The sequence below is a fragment of the Lepidochelys kempii genome, chromosome 12, assembly GCF_965140285.1.
Source record: "Lepidochelys kempii isolate rLepKem1 chromosome 12, rLepKem1.hap1, whole genome shotgun sequence".
In the NCBI taxonomy this organism is placed as follows: Eukaryota; Metazoa; Chordata; order Testudines; family Cheloniidae; genus Lepidochelys; species Lepidochelys kempii.
This window is the reverse complement of record NC_136391.1, coordinates 8,480,031-8,501,123: the sequence shown is the minus strand read 5'-3', so window position 1 is coordinate 8,501,123 and position 21,093 is coordinate 8,480,031. Positions and strand designations below refer to the sequence as shown.

Sequence of the window (21,093 nt, the reverse complement as noted above, 5' to 3'; positions counted from 1 at the left end):
GAGCTGTTGTGTGAATCCTCCCAACACCGGTCACCGATTATCATCCGCGCTTTACAGATGGGAACACGGAGGCACAAAGAGACGTGCCCAAACCACGCAGCGAGTCGTCGACAGAGCTGGAGTTCGAATTCAGTATCTTATGATGCTCAGATTCAAGGGTTTCGTTCAATCGTCCAGAGAAGGCTGTCTCTATGATGAGTATAAACAAACCGCTTTCCAGAATTAGTGCAACATCTGATGATGAGGGACAGGGGGCACCGGTGGAGGGGAGGCCTTTTGAATCCTGATGGTACCTTTTGAAAAGCGCTTTGGATGGAAGGTGCTACCGGAGGACAAAGCCAGCTCATAACTGTAAAATAAGGATTCTCTCTCTTCTAAGGGCAAACTGTAAAGGGGTGATGGGTAAACCTCTACACTGTCCCCCCTGAATGCTTGTCCATGGGGCTGATCCAGGTCTCAGACCAGCATAAGTCCATTGGCTGCAGTGGTGTTATTCCGGATTTACAGCAATCTTGGGGAAAGAATCAGACCTGTCTAAACCTACTGCCTACTTCGGGCTGAAGGCAGAACAGTGGCTCTGCAAGGGTTAAGGAAGCCATAGGAAGATTAGGAAATGTGTGATGACTTGGATAAGTAAGGGAAGTGGCTCATGTCCTGTCTAGAAAGAGCTCTGTTTGGAATGGGAAAGCAGCTGGTGCTGCAGCAGGGACTTGGTCAGCCAGTCCTTGTGATCTTCCACCTAGAGAACGATGGCCAGGCTCTTCGTGATCTCGCTAGCGCTTATCAGCACGTCAGTGGCTTGTACGTTTGAAGAGTCATCCTTGAACCTCACTGGGATCGTCTGCAGAATGACCAAGCCAGCAGCATTCGTGCGTAAGTCTCTGCTTTATTGGGCTATATTCCCTTCGGGGAAGGCAGGCGGCGGGCAGAGCGGACAGCTACGAGTACATCAGTCCTTCTCCGTCCCTATGTCCCCAGCTAGTTGCATTTATAGTTAAGTCTTTGCAGTCAGCCTGTGGGACCATACTGTTAAGTATCCCATTGAAAGGAGGCGTGCTATGCTGTATCAGACTGCTGGGCCAATGAGGCAGCAGTAGCCTCCCGTGTTAGCCAATGACTGAGGCTTCAGAGTCAATTGTCCAATGCCGTACTTCGGGAGCAAATTCCTTCCTGACCGCTTGGATGACCAATTCATGCCCTGAAGCAACAGATTTACTTGTCATTTTATATCTATACTCACACCATTTAATGACCATTATAAACTTCGCTTTCATAGCTCCAGCTGTTGTTGGGGGTCATGAAATTATCCAGACCCTTTTAAAAAAACCACATCAGCGACAGTCATTGATGTGGGGATGCATGGTCTAGTGGTTAAAGCAGCGGCATGAGAGTCAGGCGACCTGTGTTTGATTCCCAGCTCTGCCACGCACCAAAGGCAAATCACCTAATGGCTCTGTGCTTCGGTTTCTCAGGGGGGGAAACAATGTTTCTCTGCTGCATTAGGGGCTTTTCTAAAGGGGTTTGAGATCCTCCTATGAAAGGTGCTAGTACTTAATTTTAAATACTCCAGCCTTAGTAATGAACGGCGGGGAGGGATAGCTCAGTGGTTTGAGCATTGGCCTGCTAAACCCAGAGTTGTGAGCTCAATCCTTGAGGGGGCCATTTGGGATCTGGGGCAAAAATTGGGGATTGGTCCTGCTTTGAGCAGGGGGTTGGACTAGATGACCTCCTGAGGTCTCTTCCAACCCTGATATTCTGTGATTCTGCAAAGGGGAGAGTGAAAAACTATCAGTCTATTCTTGTTCCCCTGTTCCATAATACAAGCATAAGAAGACAGATGATGAACTTGATGGCTGGTATATTTAGAAGGAAATGATGCTTTATGCCACTTATATTCTGCCTGAGAGACACCATGTGGCTAGAATCTGAAAGGGGATGGATAATGTTATGGCTGTTAATAACATTTTGTAGCTGTGCAGGCCATGATCATGACCCTAGTAATTTCATCTCATTCTCCATGGTATACTGAAATCAACTGCAAGAGTCAAGAGCGATTGTTTATCCTCATGTGCAGAGCTACACACCTGGCTAGGTGCATTAGGCTCTTTGGTTACCTGCCACTGAGGCAGGATCGGATGATCTTGGCCATGCTGTCATGATGGACCAATGGTCTCATCCATTGTGGAAACTCTTCTGCCCTTTTGAGTTGTCTCTGGTGTTTGGGAACGGCCTTAGATCAAAACACTGGAACTCAGTGGTGAGATCTATCGCTCTGAGCTCGGTTGAGCAGACTTGCGCTGAATGAGGATGATCACAGCTCTCGCGAAACTCCCTGCATGATCTGGTCTCATTGTGAAATCTGGGCTGGACGCCCTGTTCCAAAGAACGGATCAGCCATCGGGAGGTGCTGCCCCCTATGACCTTCCCCTGTGCAACACCCTTAAGTCCGTGTTTTACCACGAAGCTAATGGGAGCTTCTCCCTGCTCGGATGGATGCCAGGTGCCAAGCACAAACGTACAGCTTTTAATTCTATTAGCAAGAGGTGCTCATCTGATTTTGAAATGCAACTGCATTGCGTTTTGTCTTGTCCCTTTGTTCCACTTCCAGTGAACCAGCAAACAGCTCAGGTCATTCAAGCAGCATTCAGACATGCAACCTACCCTGATATCAGTGGGGAAAAGTCCATGGCGTTTCTTGGCAAAGTGACCTATGGGTTAACGAAGTAAGTACGACCGTGCGCTTTCTAAACTCCCTTTTGTACCATGAAATGCAGCAGGCCTATGAATAAGGTCCTGGATGTGCCTGGGAAGAAGGGTTGAAGGGAGATTCAAATTCGCTCAGTCTGAAATCATGGATGGGAGAATGAGGCCCTTTCTGCTCCTTTCCACATGCAAGTATTTCCTGATTAAAATAGAGGCCAGCATAATGTGGCCTCTGCCACTGGATAAGTCACTCACAGCTAGAGATCTAACAACCTACCAAGACTATTTGTGAGCCGCTTCACTTACATTATTGGAAGAGAGTGAAGTGAATGGGGGAAGGTGTCCAAAGGTTCAGGTGACTGAAGTCTCGGGAGGGTGACTGAATTCGTTAGTGATTTACATGCGGCACTGTTTAAACAGCTGTCCAACCCCCACGCAGCGTCCCCTGCCTGCAGAGCTGCATGTAGCAGTTCAGTGTCTGCACCAGGGACTTTGAGAACAGATGGGTTTCGGAGCACTGCCCACATCCCCAGACTCTGAGTCATGCAGTTCACATGAGAATCTGAACTTTCCCAAAGTACGTTGGGCCAGGGCTTCTGATCTGGGCCCATCTCTAGTAGTTAACGGTTGCCCACCTAAATGTCCTCTGCTGTTTGAATTGGTGCAGTATTTTTTGCTACGCGATGGTGCGGTGTTTCTGTGCGCTCTGTCAAACAGCTGCTGCAGAGGGAGCTCCTTTCGTAGCGCTGCGTCCTTGGGTGGGTTGCAGGCGGGGGGATTGCCCCTGCCACCTCTGTGTCTTAAAGCATGGGCCTTTAAAGGTACAGCTACACAGCAAGCAAGCATCAAAAAACAAACAAAACCCACCCACAGCAGCAAGTCTCAGAGTGTGGGTCAACCGATTCGGGCTCACGCTGCAGGGCTGAAAAATAACTGTGTAGACATTCAGGCTTGGGCTGGAGCCAGGGCTCTGAAACCTGGCAGGGATCTCAGGTTCAGGCCCTCGCTTGAACATCTACACTGCTGTTTTCAGCCCCAAGCTGGAGGCAGTTGACCTGGGCTCTGAGATGCATGGCTGCGGCAGGGTGTGTGTGTGTGTGTGTGTGTTTTTTTGCTGCGTAGGGCTGGCTGACTGAGCTAAATGAGTCAGCTGGATCAGCCAACAGTGTTTCAGGCTTATCAATCTCTAAATGTGACCCACCAGCCACCGCCAGAGGGTGCCAGAGGGCCACCCATGGGCACCGGTGACGCATTTCAGGGGTGGATAAAGCAACTTCTACTTATAGTGAGGTGTTGAGTGTGTAACCACTCTGGCATGAAAGATGCTGTATTCTATGCTATTCTTATTATTATTGATCATTTATACAATCCAGCAAAAGCAACTGTAAGAATACAAGACTATATTATTATTTATTACTCACACAACCAAGAAGAAATGCAATGCTACAAAACAACTTTATATCGTGTCTCTCCTAGAAATTGTCCCAGAGAATGTACGGAGTTAAGTACAATTACAAGGTTAGCAAGAAACAATAACCGAGAGAGGGCCAATGGAGAAAAGAGATGCATTCAGGTCACGCCGGGCATTCTGAATGTATCCACCCTTTTCATTTTCTTCTTTAGCATACAGATCAACGACTTGTCCATAGAAAACAGTGAGGTAGATTTTAAGGAAGATGATGCCATAGACATTGCAATTCAGAACGTGACAGCATCCTTCAAAGGGACCCTGAGTTATGGCTACACCGGTGCTTGGTTGTAAGTATGTAGGAACACAGGAACTGCCAGATTGGATCAAACCCAGGTCCATTTAATTCAGTAGCATGTCTCTGCCAGAAGTAAGAAACCCACAGTGGACAGATGTGGGGTAATCTGCCCCCACATGCTGGTCTCTCATAGTTAGTGATTGTGCTTCAGAATTTAATATCTCTTCCAACATTATTATTATTTATCATTTTTCATTGTAACTGGATATTCTTGACATCCAGATAAATCTCCAATCCCTTTTGGAATTGTGCTAAATTTTAGCCCCCAAAAGTTTCCTGTGGCAGTGAGTTCCACCATCTAATTATGTGTAATGTGCAAAAGTATTTCCTTCTGCTAGTTTTGAATGTCCCCTTGATCTTGTGTTATGAGACAAGAAGAACAAAAATCCCGAATCTACTTTTTCTGTCCCACTCATTATTGTATAGACATGTGCCCTGTCCCCTTTGTCTCCTCTCTAAGGTAAACAATCCCAGACTTTTCCTAAAGGATTCTCAAAACAATCTGTATCCATTTAATCCTGCTTGGCAATGAGATCAAGCAGGTGGAGGGAGGGTGGGGGAGGTGAGAGAGCTTCACAGACAAGGAGGGGCCCGGTCTGAGCTCTGAATAGTGCATCAGTGACCACATCTATTCTTGATGTGACATCAGCTAGCAACTCACAGTGCAAAGGAACCCAGGGAGTGAATACAAGGGAAGGATGCACATTCTGGGTTATGGGTTTTTTTAAACAATTTCTTGCCCTCTTTATTAAGGGGGAAATGGCTAATGAACACAGAAATGGGGCTAGTCATACATAATCCATCTAATGTCTTCAAGGTGTTTAGAAGGCACCTATTGCCATTGGGGTCTATGTGCCAGACTTCTATTTCTAGGACTGATACGGCTGCTGAGTGTTTTCCATTCTCTTACAGTGTGAAACTCACCCACTCCATTGATTTTGAAATTGAATCCTCAATTGATCTCCAGATCAACGCTAAACTGAGTAAGTAGCCTGGAATACAGCATCCTTAGCGACAGCTGGATTAACTTCACTGAGCCCAGGGCACCGTGCGTAACCTCTCCTGCCATGCAGTACGAGGAGGTTTTGCGGTGAGACGCTTATAATGGCCCTTTTGTTGCTTATCTCTGTTAGAATAGCAGCGAGTGGCCCCACCCGAGATCGAGGCCCCATTGCATTGGGTGCTTTACAGACACGCGGCGAGAGGCTGACAATCTAACTAGGCAAGTCAGGCACAACGTAGGAGAAAGGAACCCCGTTTTACAGAGGGGGAACTGAGGTCCAGAGAGATTAAAGGGACAGGTTCTCCGCTGGTGTAAATTGTTGCGATGGAGCGACATGGATTTACATTGGTGGACAGCTGAGAATAGCGCTGGATCTCTTGAGGCCATGCCCGGTGCTCTAGCCACAGACCAGCCCTCTTCTCTGTTTTGCAGTTTAGGATAACAAAAAACCCACAAACCCATGCATGCATCCGATGAAGTGGGTTTTAGCTCACGAAAGCTTATGCCCAAATAAATGTGTTAGTCTCGAAGGTGCCACAAGGACTCCTCGTTGTTTTTGCTGATCCAGACTAGCACGGGGGCTGCTGCTTGGAAACAAACCCATGGGTGAGTTGCACAAAGTTGCGTCAGCTGGGGTTTTTGATCCGGGGAAGCGAAACTTCACAAGAGCCACCTTCATTTTCAGTTAGCTCCTGTTCTGTAGCCAGTTTCTGAGTGCCGTGTAATAAATCAAGTGACTTACTTTATGGAAAATGAGTCAATGGCTTATCCCAGGCTGGGCGTTAGATTCCTTGCTGGCTTCCACATTCTCTCACCATTAGGCCATACTGAACCACCTGGAGGGGGTTGGGTTATTTCTTTGGTTTAAGACACCACTTCGCTGCTCCAAAGAGCCTCGGGTGCAATAACAGCGTGAGGCACGTGACAACAGTGTGTCATATTTGCAGAGCCCTGCACAAATGTTAAGCCGATTATCCCTTGCAACACGTCATTTATGAACAGGAAAAGCAAGGCAGAGCGAGGCGAAGGGAACTTGACCAAGGTATTGCAGCTAGTCCGTGCAGAACTAGAACCCAGAAGTTCGTGGTGAAACTTCCTACCAGTCGTCTGTCTCATCAGATGAATGACAGGGGCTTTTTGCATGCAGTTGTTTGCAAGCTACCTGCAATGTAGCCAGCGTTGCTGAGTGCACGGAATGATTTGCAGACCTTTTCCCCACAGTTCAGTGGTTTGGACTGGGAGGCTGCGGGAAGAAGTGTGTTTAAAAATCGCTTTCTGTGAAGAAAACGTCTGGTGGAGGAAACACCTCTTTTGGTTGTGGTGGGGGTCACCATAATATGGGAGTCGCTTTAAAGTCAAAGATGAGCGAGATCCTGGCAGGAAGGGCCAGAGTAGTTGATATTTGCTAGTCCTCTTGGAGAGGAAGCCAGGCGCTCCTGCTCTCAAAACGCTGCCTGGCAATGGGCAAGCGTTCACCCCACAGTACAGAGGGGCAAACAGAGGCCCAGAGAAATGAAGTGACTTTGCCCGCATCACAGAACGAGTTAGTGGGCAGAGTTGAGACACGGGTAACATTTTCAAAAGCATCCAAGTGACTTAGGAGCCTAAGTCCCGTTGACTGTTAATAACACTTCGGGGATCTCTGCTGTGTGAGGCCTACGGCAGTGTAGCCACTTGCTCTGGTGATGGGAGGGGTTCTCCTGCTGTTAATCCACCTGCTGGAGAAGCAGTAGCTTGGCTGACAGAAGAATTCTTCTGCGGATCTCTCAGCGTCTACGCCAGGGCTTCGATCGGCTTAACTACGTCTCTCAGGGGCGTGGACTTTTCACACACTTGAGCAACGTAGCGAGGTCAACCCACGTTTTAGGTGTAGAGCAGACCTCAGACTCCTAAGTGCCTTTGTTCCCTTTCCGATCCATGTTTGGTTTTTGTGTTCTGCAGTGTGTGCAAAGGGCCGGGTGGCGGCCGATACCTCGGATTGCTACCTGACGTTCTATAAACTGACGCTCCATCTCCAGGGAGACAAACAGTGAGTTCCCTCTTCAAGCAATGCATCGTTGTGCACATGGCAGCTTGCACGGCCCATCGCGACCGTCCCCACGGGCTTTCGATCCCATTGGGCACCCCCCCACATTTCTGTAACGATATTTCTTCTCCGCAGGCCAGGGTGGCTAAAACAGCTCTTCACAGACTTCATCTCCTTTACCTTGAAGCTTGTTCTAAAAGGCCAGGTAAGAAACACAAACGACTAGATGACAGAAAAGCAAAGGCTGTGTCTTATGTCCACAAAGTGCCATATAAGCCTCTAACATTGGTACATAATAATAATGAAGGGCCTGATCCTGCAAAGATGTAGCCACCTACTTAACTTTATGCACCATGAGGAGTCCCAGTGATACTTAGAGGCTGGTCTAGTGGCTAAGTGGAATACTCTGGACCGGCGCTGCCAGGAATAGGTTTGATTCCCAATTCTAGACCCTGGTATCCCGGGACAGCAGGGTTTTGGCAACAAGCTGACAGGCATGGAGCATCCTGCCTTGCTTAGCAGCAACCTCTTTGTGCTGGTATCCAAAGAGAGGGTAACGTCAGACACTTGAGGGTCACATTTAAAAAGCAGGAGGCTGATTTTAGTCTCCCAGCAGTGTAAATCAGAAGTGACTCCAGTGCAAAACTGGCATGAGTGAGATCACACCGAGGCCTCGGGGGCTGCAAGACTTGGATTTAGACACATGGCAACACCAGGGGGAGTTTTTTTGGCCCACACCGATACATTCAATATTTTCCCCTTGTAGGTGTGTAAAGAAATTAACCTCCTGGCTCAGCTGCTGGCAGATTTTATACAGGACAGAGCAGGTAAGTGTTCTGCCCATTTTCTCTTCTCTGTCTTCCTCCTTTCTTAGACACAATCTGCTAAGGCTGAGCTAGACCCGACGGAGACAATGACCCTGTCCCTGCGAAACGGGGATCGAGACATGGCCGTGGGAGGGGAAGCAGCACCAAAACGGCACTAATTGGAATTCCTCCCCTGTGTGGTGGGGGGCTTGGGGAAAGAAACGACGCAGGCTGGAGACGGAGGGTCCATGTACCCTGCAGTTATGGGGTGGGACTTCCACTCGTGTGGGGTGGATCTTCTCAAGTGAGCTTTTATCTAGCTAGGGCTCCAGTGTGGGTTGTGCAAGCCAGCCCTGGCCCCTGGGTAACTCCTCAGGGCTAGTCTACACTTGGAATGCTACAGAGGTGCTGTGGCATTTAGGTTTAGACACTTACTACAAGGACAGGAGAGCTTCTCCCCTCGCTGTACTTAATCCACCTCCCTGAGAGCTGGTAGCTGAGTCGATGGAGGAATGATCCCCCCGACCTGGCGTTGTGTATGTCACGGCTTAACTGTGTTGCTCGGGGGGTGTGTGGATTTTTCACCCCCCCGAGCGATGTAGCTGAGTTGACCTCGCGTCTGAGTGTAGACCTGGCCTCGGGCAGGTAGTACCCGAGTTTGCTAGATCAAAGCGAACTTGGGCACGTCTATATGGGCTGCAGTCACACCCGGTGGTTTCAGAGTCGACCTGCTCTGAGTTAAAACAGGAGGAGAGAGTGATTGTTGTGCAGGTTCCAAAGAGACGCTCAAGTCCATCGGGTACGTAAGATTGCATTAGAAGTGCCTGTGTAACACCAACAGACCTCGGTTGTCAGCAGGCAGGATCGAACCGAGGACCTCAGGAGCTGAGTGCGTGAGCCTCTACCCCATGAGCTGAAAGCCAGCTGGCTGTTAGCTAAGGCTGTAGAGCAGACTCATTTGATCTCTCTCTTTAAGTGGTCTCAGTACCACTAGATGGGGCAGAACGCCACACCCAGGAGGTGTGTGAGTTACACCTGCGTGAGACTTGAGGCTGGATTTTTCTAAAGCCTGTAAATGACTTCAGAGCACAAACCCCAGTGGAAGTCAGTAAGGCTCGTTAACCTACGTCACTTACCCAGAAGTGACCTCTCAGACTGCCGGCAGAAGGGCAAACTGCTCCAGGCTGTCTGGTGCTTGGAGATCCCATGAACCTGGGCCCAGCAGGAGCCTCTCTTCCGTTGTCCCTGTTTCCACACGACGGGCCTCAGGCCAACGACACGGTTCTTTAAGAACCAGGATTTGCCCAGCAGACCTTGCTCCTCTTTTCACCAGGGCCGTTTTGCATGAGAAAAGACAGGTTCTCACATGGGTGAATAGGACAGTGGGTCACGTGTGGAGACAAACAGGACTGGTGCCTCTGAAACAAACTCCAGCTTTTGACGGGGTGGGAAACCTGTCTGGAAACACACCAGAGCGTGATTTTTGTGCGTGGGGGGTCAAATGAAAGAAGTCAGGGCGTCGTGAATCAATGATTCGCTGAATGTGAGGTGCCAATGTTTGGTGCCAATGTTGTCAATAGTGTGATTCTTTTCACTCCGTTCTACTAGCCAGTCCTATTACGGGGCCACTTTCGTGCTGCCTCAGATACTGGACCAGGTCCTGCCCCATGGACTTGCTACGTTTTCTTTCAACTGCCAACGTTGCCGTTAAACGCTGGCATTTACGCCATGAGAGCAGCTCTGGAACGGCATCAGCAAAGCCATTAGGACCAGCGAACAGCTGTCTGTACACTGAACTGATGGCGTGTGCGTAGGCATCCCCATCAGAACGTTCCCCCGAGGCCGCCCTTGCTTGAAATCCCTTCTGGGGTTCTGGCACCTGAAAGCACCTTAGACATTTGTCCTTCTGAGAACCAAACAGAAATTGACAAACGAAATGTTCATTGCAGCCATTGAAAACCACATCCCAGTTTGCCGAGGGCTTCTCCCTTAAGATTCATAGATTCATAGATTCATAGATATTTAGGTCAGAAGGGACCATTATGATCATCTAGTCTGACCTCCTGCACAATGCAGGCCACAGAATTTCACCCACCACTCCTAAAAAAGACCTCACACCTATATCTGTGCTATTGAAGTCCTCAAATTGTAGTTTGAAGACCTCAAGGAGCAGAGAATCCTCCAGCAAGTGACCCGTGCCCCATGCTACAGAGGAAGGCGAAAAACCTCCAGGGCCTTCCAATCTGCCCTGGAGGAAAATTCCTTCCCGACCCCAAATATGGCGATCAGCTAAACCCTGAGCATATGGGCAAGATTCATCAGCCAGATACTACAGAAAATTCTTTCCCGGGTAATGAAATATTGACCCCAGTTCTGTGCAGGTTTAAAAGCTTTAGGTGCCATCCTGTAGGAAAATATTTGCCAACGGGGAAAAAATACTTGATAGAACTTGTGCTCCTAAGTCATGTAAAATGTGCTTGAAAATCCCACCCTTCCTGGTTGGCCTACGTGCTCAGACACCACAGGGATGGATAAATAATATTTATTAGATTAGTTAGATAGCAAGTGATCTTAAACTAATGCATGAGGCCTGAGAGACTGAAGCCATTCATGTCCATCTAGCTAAGGTTTTTCTATGGCACCCATCACTTTGGAATGCAAGGATTGAGAATTATTAGCTCTGTTTTAGAGGTGGGGAAACTGAGGCACAGAAGGACCATGGCAGAGATAGTAATAGAATCCAGGTGTCCTGACTCCTAGTACTGTGCTATGTTATCTTCCGATAGTCTGCAGGAGTCAACCTGTTAGTCTTAAAAATGGACTTCATAAATTCTGGCCTCAATCATGTGAAATTGCACAGTTGGTAAAATGAGTGGTTTTTATTTTTTTCTGCAGCAAATTTCCTCCAGGATGGGGCTATAGGAGTAGATATTTCACTGGCATCGTTTCCAGTAATAAAGGCAAACTACATGGAATCGCATCATAAGGTAAAGTAATTTGTGGGGGAGGGGGGCAAATGAGGGACGGGGCATTTCAGACTAATTTCTTCCCAGTTCTCTTCTCTGTCCCACTCCTGGAGTGGAGATGGCTAGAAGGCAGAGATGTCTAACAGTTAGAGCAAGGGCTAAGGAAGGAAGACTCCAGAGTTCTCCTGCTGGTTCTGCTTCTGATTCATTATATAATTGAAGTCACTTAATGACTCTTTGCCTCAGTTTCCCCACCTATGAAATAGGGATAATAAATCCCTACTTCCCAGGGTGCAGTGAGTTGTAAGGCACCCAGATTAAAGGTGTTCTAGAAGGGCAGAGTATTCGTTTTTCTGGGACTAGTCTTCCGGGCCCCCCAGCCAGCACCACCTTAATTGATCTCTTGACGACTCCCCCAGTGTGCAGGTGAATCTATCCCGCCTCCCACATAGGATGGCTAGCTTGTCACAAGGGGGTGTGGCTGAAGCATTACTGGGCTCTCGCCGTCCCTACCTGGCATAACAGTCCCTTGTGGCTTCAACCAGCTGCTGTGATTTAGAATGGTCCTTGAGCTGCTCTCATCTATGCTGGGGATGGGGCCAGCATAGACTCATCCCTAAAATCAGGAAGCTGCAACTGGCTTCTTTGCTCCACCATTCCTCTTTGGGATTAGATATCCATGCTGGCTACACCCTGCACATATTGGGGGTAGCTGATTATTTTGCCCAGGCTGTATAGTGCCCCATCTTCCATCTGTGTCTGCTTAGCTTATCCTGTCAGGCTTTAATAAACACAACTAGCCCTTTGCATGACGTGTCCAGGTGAGGACAGCTGGTTAATTGGTGGTCACCAGCAATGCATTCTCTTTCCTTTTAAGGGTCTGCTTTTGTACAAGAACTATTCAGTCGTCTTCAGTGATTCCATGTTTGCTCCATCTCTGCTCTCCGAGTCCAGGATGCTATATTTCTGGTTTTCAGACCAGGTCCTGAACTCTCTGGCCTTGGCAGCTTTCCTGGATGAACGTCTGGTGTTAACGATCACAGGGGAAGAGTTAAGGGTAACTATTACAGGGTTATTTTAACTTTTCCTCTCACTCAAATAGTATTTTGCAGCCCTTTCCCCCCACCTTACTTTGGGGAGAAGGTAAAAATTCTCAGAGCATTCATTTGCTGTGCAATCTGGTTCCAAAAGAAGAAGGGAACCTACAGTGAGATACAGCCTACAGTGCGATCATAGTCAGAAAAGTGGTACCTTCTTAGACGTCCATACCTGCTCCCTGTGTGTTGGTTGATGAGTCCTATCTACTAATCCCCTGCAGACCCCAAAGAGCTATGGGAAAGCAAAATGGATTCTATTTTGTTTCATGGTAACAATACACTCCTCTTATTTTCTGGATTGCGGAATCTTTGCCATGAGTCCAGCTGGATTTTCAGATCCTGGGGTTAAGTCTATAGTGCAGTTATAACACTGGTCCTATGGGAGGGTTGTCAGCAGTGGGGATTGAAAGTGAGAACTCAGGATCTGAACTCCTGAGCTAAAAGTCTCAGCTGTTAAGCAAGGCTGTATCAGCAGCATCTGCCACTGGCTGTGTGCGACAGAGTGGGTTACGCTGGCAGATAGAAAATTAATCTTTCGACTTGTAAACTAAGCAAAATGTGCGGTGGGATCATTGGGAGAAAAGGAAATCTGCAACCTCACAGTGTCTTACACGGAGTCACTTTACTGGCTATAACCACATCTTAAGACAGAAAAAAGAAATCCTCAGAAAACAAAACGCTGTGGGTCTTGTTTTCCCAGCATAGTGCAGAAGAGAAGGTGTTACAAGACCCGAAATACCAGCTTGCACCACGCTTAGTTCTGAGTAGACAAGAGCACTTGGTTTATTGCAGCTTAGACTTGGTACTGGGTTTGGGCTCTGCTTAGGGGAATGACTGTGATGAAGAGGGAAAATCCAGTGGGTGAAACCTGCAGCGGCCGGAGTGAAAAAGCACAGACAAAGAGACAGGGGTAGGAGAAGAAGCTGACGGAACAATTTGCTGATGTGGGGAACAATGTATTGTAATTTATCCTACTTTTAATGAGAGCAAAACCAGAGCCTGGTTCAGTGGTAGCAAAGATCTCCAGCCACACATTGTTCCTGTGATTGGTTGGTTCAAGATAGACCATTGCCCTGTGGTCTCCAGGGGCTGCCCTTCCTGTTACATATTAATTCAGCCGCATTTTAGAATTCCTTGGGAGTTGCCTTCAACCTACGGGTATTCTTTGGTCCCCCCGCCCCCAGTTCTGGTGATACGTTGGGAACACATTGTGCTCAAGCCAACTCATAATTTCATTGTTGTTGTTCCTTGAAGGAGATGTTTGAAATGGAAGACACGGAGGCTCACCAAGGGATTGTGCAAGAGGTAACCATGGAGCTGGTTCAGAGCTAACTTTATGGACCATGGCACTGTTGTTTATTCACTTTACTGTTTTATATTCCATTAAAAGAAAAACATAAGGAACGCCCTTCCTGAGCTGGAAGGCGATGACCCAGCTGAAGGTCAACGTCTGCCCTGTCCAATTGGACTCAAAAAGTCTAGTACAGAACACAGAGGTCCTGATTCTCCCTTGCCACACGGAACCACTGGGAGGGGAGGGGGGAACAGGCTGGAACAGGTTGGGGCTGGGTGATTTGCTACTATGCAGCATCTTGGTTTCTTCCCCCTCCCCACCATCTCTGGGATGCTGGGGGAAAGGGATGCAGAGGCTACTTCGCCCCTTGGGCTGGAAGAGCAGCTGTAGAGCTGGTAGGGAGGGAGTGGATTTCTCCAACCCCCATCCCTGCGTCGTTCCTCCAGGGTCCCAACTGAATTACTGGGGGTGGGGGTAGCACTGAGAAGAACCTGGGGCTATAAGGGTTACAGTGTGTTGCATGTTTCGCATAACTTAAGAAATCAAGTACCATGTCCCGAAGAAAAGCCTTGAGCACTTAGTCCGTATCCTGTCCCCCTTGTGCCCTGCAGATTTTTCAAGGCACTTCTTATAATGACTCGCTGGCTAAGGTCTGGAGTCTCACCCCTCCCCAGATCACCCTCCAGCCTGAAGGGACCATTGTGAGGTCATCGGTTGCCGTGGAACTCACCCTTTTCTCCCAAGGAGCAGAGCCCACAGTGGTGTTCTATTCTGAGAAGGTCAGTTTCTTATTCAGTTAATCGAGGTTGCAAACTCCTTGGGGCAGGGACCATGTCTCACTCTAGGCTCTGTATTGCATCACAAATACTCTTAGTGCTCCACCAATCAAACCGATAATAGCTTTAACGTTCGGTCATTACGTTGACATTGTTTGGAAAGGAAATGCGTGCTGGGGGGGTGCAGACAAATAGCAATCTGAAGTTGTTAGTTTCTCCCCCCCATTCTCTCTGAGGCTTGGGGTTTGTCCTCACCAGCCAGTATAGCTTGGGTGTTCCTTGACCCCCATCCACACATGTAAACCTGGACCATGACATTATTTCTAGAGAGTCCTGTGGGAAAAGTGTTCAGTAGTGCGTTATATTAATGCTGACTCTGTGGGCCGTACACATCTCTGGTCTGGAATTCCATTGGCTTTATCAGAGCTACAGTAGAGCCCAGTGCATGTGCGGATGGGACTGTAAGGGTTTGGTCAGTGCTGTGTGCCTACCCATAAGTACAGGCGGAATAAATAACGCTTGTTAGACACGTACCTCACTGATCAAATCACAGAGCTTCCATTCCCAGAGCTCCTCGTAACGAGGGACTCAACAGGATTTTACCATGCTGAACTGGCAAAAGGGAATGATCTTGATTTTCTTCCTCCAAATGAATCTGGTGATGAAGCCAGACAGACCATGTGACTGTCTCTTTCTCTTCACAGGAAGTCACTGTCACAATCCAGTCTGCGTATGTAGAAAAGAAACTGGTTTTGCATCTCGCTGACTCTGTGTAGGTACTGGTGTCTCTTGTGCATTGCCACCGGTCTCTTACCTCGCCTGTGCTAGCTGCAAGGAAAAAAGGCCTTTTCAGATGCTTCTCACTGACTTTATCTTTTCTTGGTTAATATTTTCCTACAGGATAGAGCCTAAAGTTTTTAAATGTGCTTTGGAGAGAGCTGGGGTAAGTAGAGCATTTAATCTCCAGGGAAGACGACTTGCTAACTCAGGGGTCATTATAGATCTCTGCAGTTGCCCCTGTTTTCTGTTTGATTTTCAGGATGACAAATCTCTAAGCCACTTCCTGCAGAGAATCATCTCCGTTGCGGGAATCCCAGAAGTGATTTCAAGTGAGTTTATGCTCTGGAGAAAATTCTGGCAGAACGTGCGCTGTCAGTTCTGTTCTCGAACAGCCGTTTGAAGTGGCTGCATGTTGTTTCTAATTGTTCCATGGTTGCTGTTCAGAACTGAGTTGTTTTCCATGGAAAATTTTGACTTTTTGGTGAAAAATCAAAATTTGAAATACTTTGATTTGGAAGTGCAGTGTGGGAGTTGTCGTTTGGGTGCTTCCTCTATAGATCAGGCTCCCTGGTTGGATTACACTGACCATGCTGCGCCCTTTCTCTTCTTGGTGCGGAGAAGTGGTGCACCATGGGAGCCCCTGGCTGTAGTGCATCATGGGAGATGCTCTCAACCCTCTTAAAAAGAAAAGGAGGACTTGTGGCACCTTAGAGACTAACCAATTGATTTGAGCATAAGCTTTCGTGAGCTACAGCTCACTTCATTGGATACATTCAGTGGAAAATACAGTGGGGAGATTTATATACACACAGAACATGAAAGAATGGGTTTCAGAATAACAGCCGTGTTAGTCTGTATTCGCAAAAAGAAAAGGAGGACTTGTGGCACCTTAGAGACTAACCAATTGATTTGAGCATAAGCTTTCGTGAGCTACAGCTCACTTCATCGGATGCATACATGCATAATTCCAATTCAGCAGTCTCTCATTGGAGTCTGTTTTTGAAGTCTTTTTGTTCTAATATTGCGATCTTTAGGTCTGATATCGAGTGACCAGAGAGATTGAAGTGTTCTCCGATGTAATATAACATTCATAAACCAGTCGGAGAACACTTCAATCTCTCTGGTCACTCGATTTCAGACCTAAAGGTCACAATATTAGAACAAAAAGACTTCAAAAACAGACTCCAACGAGAGACTGCTGAATTGGAATTAATTTGCAAACTGGATACAATTAACTCAGGCTTGAATAGAGACTGGGAGTGGATGGATCATTACACAAAGTAAAACTATTTCCCCATGTTTATTTCCCCCACCCCCCACTGCTTCTCGGACATTCCTGTTAACTGCTGGAAATGGCCCACCTTGATTATCACTACACAAGGTTTTCTTCCCCCCCACTCTCCTGCTGGTAATAGCTCATCTTAAGTGATCACTCTCGTTGCAGTGTGTATGATAACACCTATTTTTTCATGTTCTGTCTGTATATAAATCTCCCCACTGTATTGTCCACTGAATGCATCCGATGAAGTGAGCTGTAGCTCACGAAAGCTTATGCTCAAATAAATTGGTTAGTCTCTAAGGTGCCACAAGTACTCCTTTTCTTTTTGCGAATACAGACTAACACGGCTGCTACTCTGAAACCTAAACCCCGTTAGTCTCTTTGGAAAATCTTCCATCTAATCACAGTGTACCAAGTACATGGGGCAGTACCTGGTACAGTATCTGAGGCAGCACTAACGTGGTTAAATAATAATAAAGTGGCCAGTAAAGTGGTGTGAAAAAAGTCTCATCATTGGCAAACTTGGCACAAAACTGAGTTTCCCTTAGATTCAGTGTATCACTGATTGATTTATGATGTACTTTTATCAGACTCATGAAAAAAATCACACTCTGGTGTGTTTCATTTGTTCATGTTTTCCAGCATGTTAAAAGCTCCTTGGTGTGTGTGTGTGTTTCGAAGGCACAAACTAATGTTCATCCCCATGTGGGATCCACATTCCTATTCATCAAGATGAAAAACTGTCTTCCCTGTGCAAAGTGACCCTTGTGAAAAGAGGATCAAGGCCTAGTGCACAAATGTTGGCGCTTAAAAGCAATGGCATTGTGGAAACGGGCCCATTGTGTGAAAATAGGGACAACTGAAGTTCACGTGATCTCAGAGGTATCACACCCAGCCTGGGAAGTTTGCCCTTCTACTATGCAGTCAAACCGTCTCACTAAATGTGTTTATTGTCGAGGGAATAGCAAACCACCGTTAATGGACTTATAACGGGATGGTTTTATTGCTTTCGTAGGGATTGAGCCAGCTTTAACTTCTCTGATGAACAGCAAAGGACTCAATCTATTTGAAATTAAAAATCCTGAGATCATCACAAAGGAGGTAAGTAAATTTACATCCACTTCTATGTACAGAGCACGGCAAGCTTTTTGTAAGTGTGGTGTGAGCTAGTATAACTGGTCTCTCTCTTTCTTTATAGGGATACCTAATTATACAGCTGGACTTTGGCTTCCCACATCATTTGCTTGTAGATTTTCTTAAGAAAACATTATAGAAGGAATCCATTCAGAAAGGAGTGCTGGAATTGACTGTACAAATAGAAAGAATGCATGTGACCCAATAAAATTATGTCCTTTTTTGGGGTCAACTTCCCTATAACCCAGCCATTAAAAGTGATATTGTTGCTTTAAAAGTCTTAGGTGATTTTCTGTGCATATGAAAGTGAACAGCTAAGTCAGTGGGTTTGGATCAGGCCCTACTACCTAGTGCCGGGCCCAGTGAAGGATTTAACTGGTCCATTTTCATCTCTGTTGATGTATCTTAGACATGCAGCGTTTTATTGTGCTAGTCCCAGGCTTCTTCTAGCCACCAGTCATATCAAAGGGTGTAGTGTGGTGATATTGACAAACCTGAGAGATGAGACCACCAGACTTGCTTAACTTCCCGGAGAGTAACATCAGAAGCAGTAATGCCGAAATGTCTAGGCATGGTATTTGTACCAGTAAGTTGGATATGACTTTGAAGTGTAATATGGCAGTCTCAATGACTGATGCTTATATAGAGGCATCACATCCTGGGACATGAGATGATGGGTATAGTCGCTTGCTACACCATTTGCAACTGGTACAGTGTGTTCAGTTATAGCCATCTCAGTAACAGAGGGATGGTGATGCCAGTGGTGCAAGTTTACAAGCAGCAAAAAGAAGAGACTAGAAAGAGCACAAGGAAAGAGCACAAGATACGAATAGATGGACCCCCCAGAACCATGCATTCTTTTGTATGCTCCTGCAGTGCAATGACATTTTGGTGCCGTTCAATCTCTTTTTTATTTTCTTTTGTACCAATTATATCTTCTTTCCAGCCATTGTGTTTCTATGAAGCTTTCAATATGGGGGAAAAAAGCTCAAAAGCAAAACAGGAGGAACAAATACTAAAATGCAATGCCAAGAATCACAGGGTTATCACAATAATAAAAATAGGAGATTGGAACTCTCTCCTATTGCACGAAATCATATTAAAATCAGGGTTTCTCCAAGAAGTTTGAGACCCCTTCCCTCCCCCCACTAGGGGTCATGAAATGTGAGGTTCCATTTCTGCTTCTGGTGGTATGCTTTCATATTTATGTGGCAAACCCATGTGGAGAGGCCATGTGGTCTAGTGGCTAGCGCAAGAGACTGGGCACTGGCTGGCCTGGGTTCTGCACCCAGTTCAGCTATGGGCTTGTTTGAGTGTGAGCAAGTCACGTCATAGCTCTGTGCCTCAGTTTCCCCATTTGTTGAATCGGGGATTTCTTGAACTCACAGGAGGGGGTTTGAAACTTCACTATCTGCTGCTGAGATGGTCCAAGGAAAGGTGCTATTGAGATAACTCAGCAAGTTCAGAGACGCCAGGTGGTTTTAGTCAGACAATCGCTGGGACTCCTCTTTAGTCACCGCAACGGGGGATTGGGTGAGCTTCTTCCCAGGCAGCCATGTGGACAGGAAATAGCCCTCTCTGAGGCCTTGCTCGTGCTGAGAGAATCCTGCTAGTTCTCACTGGGGTGTTTGTATATTTGAAATAGCTCCTGTAGCACAGACCCAAAGTCATCCCTTTCGCAGCCAGCAGCAAACACTGTGGACATGAAATAACGCCCCCCCCCCCCCCCCCCGTGGTTGTGGCTGGGATCCCAGGACTCTCTTTCTCTTTCTCTCTCACCTTGACACAAAAACTGCAAGGCAGTGCCAGGGACTTCCCAGCATGGTCAGAAACAATGTTCATGGTACCAGCCTAAACAGCAGTGGGCTGGTTTCAACCTCCGATTACCTCCCCCTCCCTGCGGCTGGCCACCCCCACTCTGCAAGCACACCACGCTCTGCCACTTCCTGCTGCTCGGGGGCGGGCTCGCCCCGCTGACGGGCCAGGCGATAGGGGCACTGCTGGGTTTGGCTGGGCTAGCTCAAGCAAAGGTAACGAGGCTGTGCCTACATAAACCGCATTCACATTGCTTGCGTTGCAGTGTAGACATAACCTTAGGTGGAGCAGGGTGTAGTTCCCAGCTGGAGGAGACCTCCCTGCACTAGGCCGGATCCAACTAGAGGGTGGAAGTGGGAGGGGCGAGCCCCCCGGCAGGATCCCCTCCCAGACATTAGGTGCCTATAGGTTCGACCACGGCTCAGACTGCCACCCTACGTCCCGTAGCTCGCCTGCTAGCTCCGGCAGAGTGGCGCAGGTCTGTGTGTCCTGGAGCTGGGGATCCTGCTCCAAGCATAGCTGGGCCCTTTGTTACCAGATTTGCCCGTTACTTGGGGGTACGCTCATTATTGGGGTACGCTTTGGGGTGGTATGTTTCTGTAATTCTATCAATGTACTTCTTGTGTCACGTGTGTTTTCATATGGAGCTCCACTTCTCCCTTCTGCAAGTTCCCTCCCAATGGAGCTATCCTGCAGGACCTAGCTTCCCCAGGGCCGGGTTCCTCCAGCCCCTGAATCAGAGGAACACACACACACATTAACAGAGCGAGTCTGAGCAGACCGGGACAATCAGCACTTCCAAGCTGTCACCCTCATATGCCCCAGGTTCAGCATGTCCCGATCCCCAATTTCACGTTACAATTGTTCTGGTCATAACCCACTTGATGAGCAAACCCCACAGGATTTTTGGGCGCTACAGGGATCTTTAGCTTAGGTAAGAGGAGCGTTGCGGCAGAGCGAATGAGGAAACCAAAATCACAAGAGAGAGTGAGAGAGGGAGGGAAGGAAGCAATCAGCTTAAGCATTCAAGTTATTTATTGCCAGGTAATAACCATTGGGAAACCAACCGGCACTGGGCCCGGCACTAGGTAGTAGGGCCTGATCCAAACCCACTGACTTAAATTTGATTACCAAAGTATAACTGATCGCACAAGTCAGGGTTAGAAAGTGATACCTAGAGTAGGAAAAAAAACAGAGAGAGAGAGAGAGAGAGACAGTTGGGTTCTCACCGCTCCGTGAAGCTTGAACCGGGTGGGGTCCCTGGTGGTGGGGGTAGCTGAGGGTCTGGAGTGCTGGAGACAGGCAGAGCCCCCAGCATGGTCAGTCAGGAGAAGATGAAGTCCCAATGGAGCTGATGCAGATTTTGGATCCAGGCATCAGAACACTTACTGGAGCGTGGGTAGGGGTTTTTGTAGGGAAACAACAATGGTTCAAGGGAGACATTAGATTTGTTTATGGATAAGCTGATGGCTCAAGGGAGGAAAGCAACATTGTTTTGTTCAGGCTAGACAATAGGAGCTGATCATTCCTGGCTATGGGCGGTGTTCCTTGGAGGGAGCTCACAATGCAATTAGGCAGCTTCAGTCTTTTGGATACCAATTTCTTTATTACTAGAACTGGTCTGGTAAGGACTGAGCTGGGTGTGTGC

The 21,093-nt window shown here is 47.6% G+C and overlaps 1 protein-coding gene across 1 annotated transcript; it reads left to right on the top strand.

Annotated features, from left to right (window-relative positions):
* The first annotated feature begins 656 nt into the window (after positions 1-656).
* CETP (cholesteryl ester transfer protein) lies at positions 657-18,550 on the top strand. Its single transcript, XM_073307455.2, has 16 exons — positions 657-873; positions 2,609-2,723; positions 4,327-4,461; positions 5,382-5,452; positions 7,414-7,501; positions 7,634-7,703; positions 8,265-8,325; positions 11,200-11,291; positions 12,148-12,327; positions 13,622-13,672; positions 14,273-14,440; positions 15,142-15,209; positions 15,338-15,380; positions 15,477-15,546; positions 17,512-17,597; positions 17,695-18,550. The coding sequence occupies exons 1-16, from the start codon at positions 750-752 to the stop codon at positions 17,767-17,769; spliced, it is 1,497 nt and encodes a 498-aa protein (XP_073163556.2). The 5' UTR covers positions 657-749; the 3' UTR covers positions 17,770-18,550.
* The last annotated feature ends 2,543 nt before the right edge of the window (positions 18,551-21,093 follow it).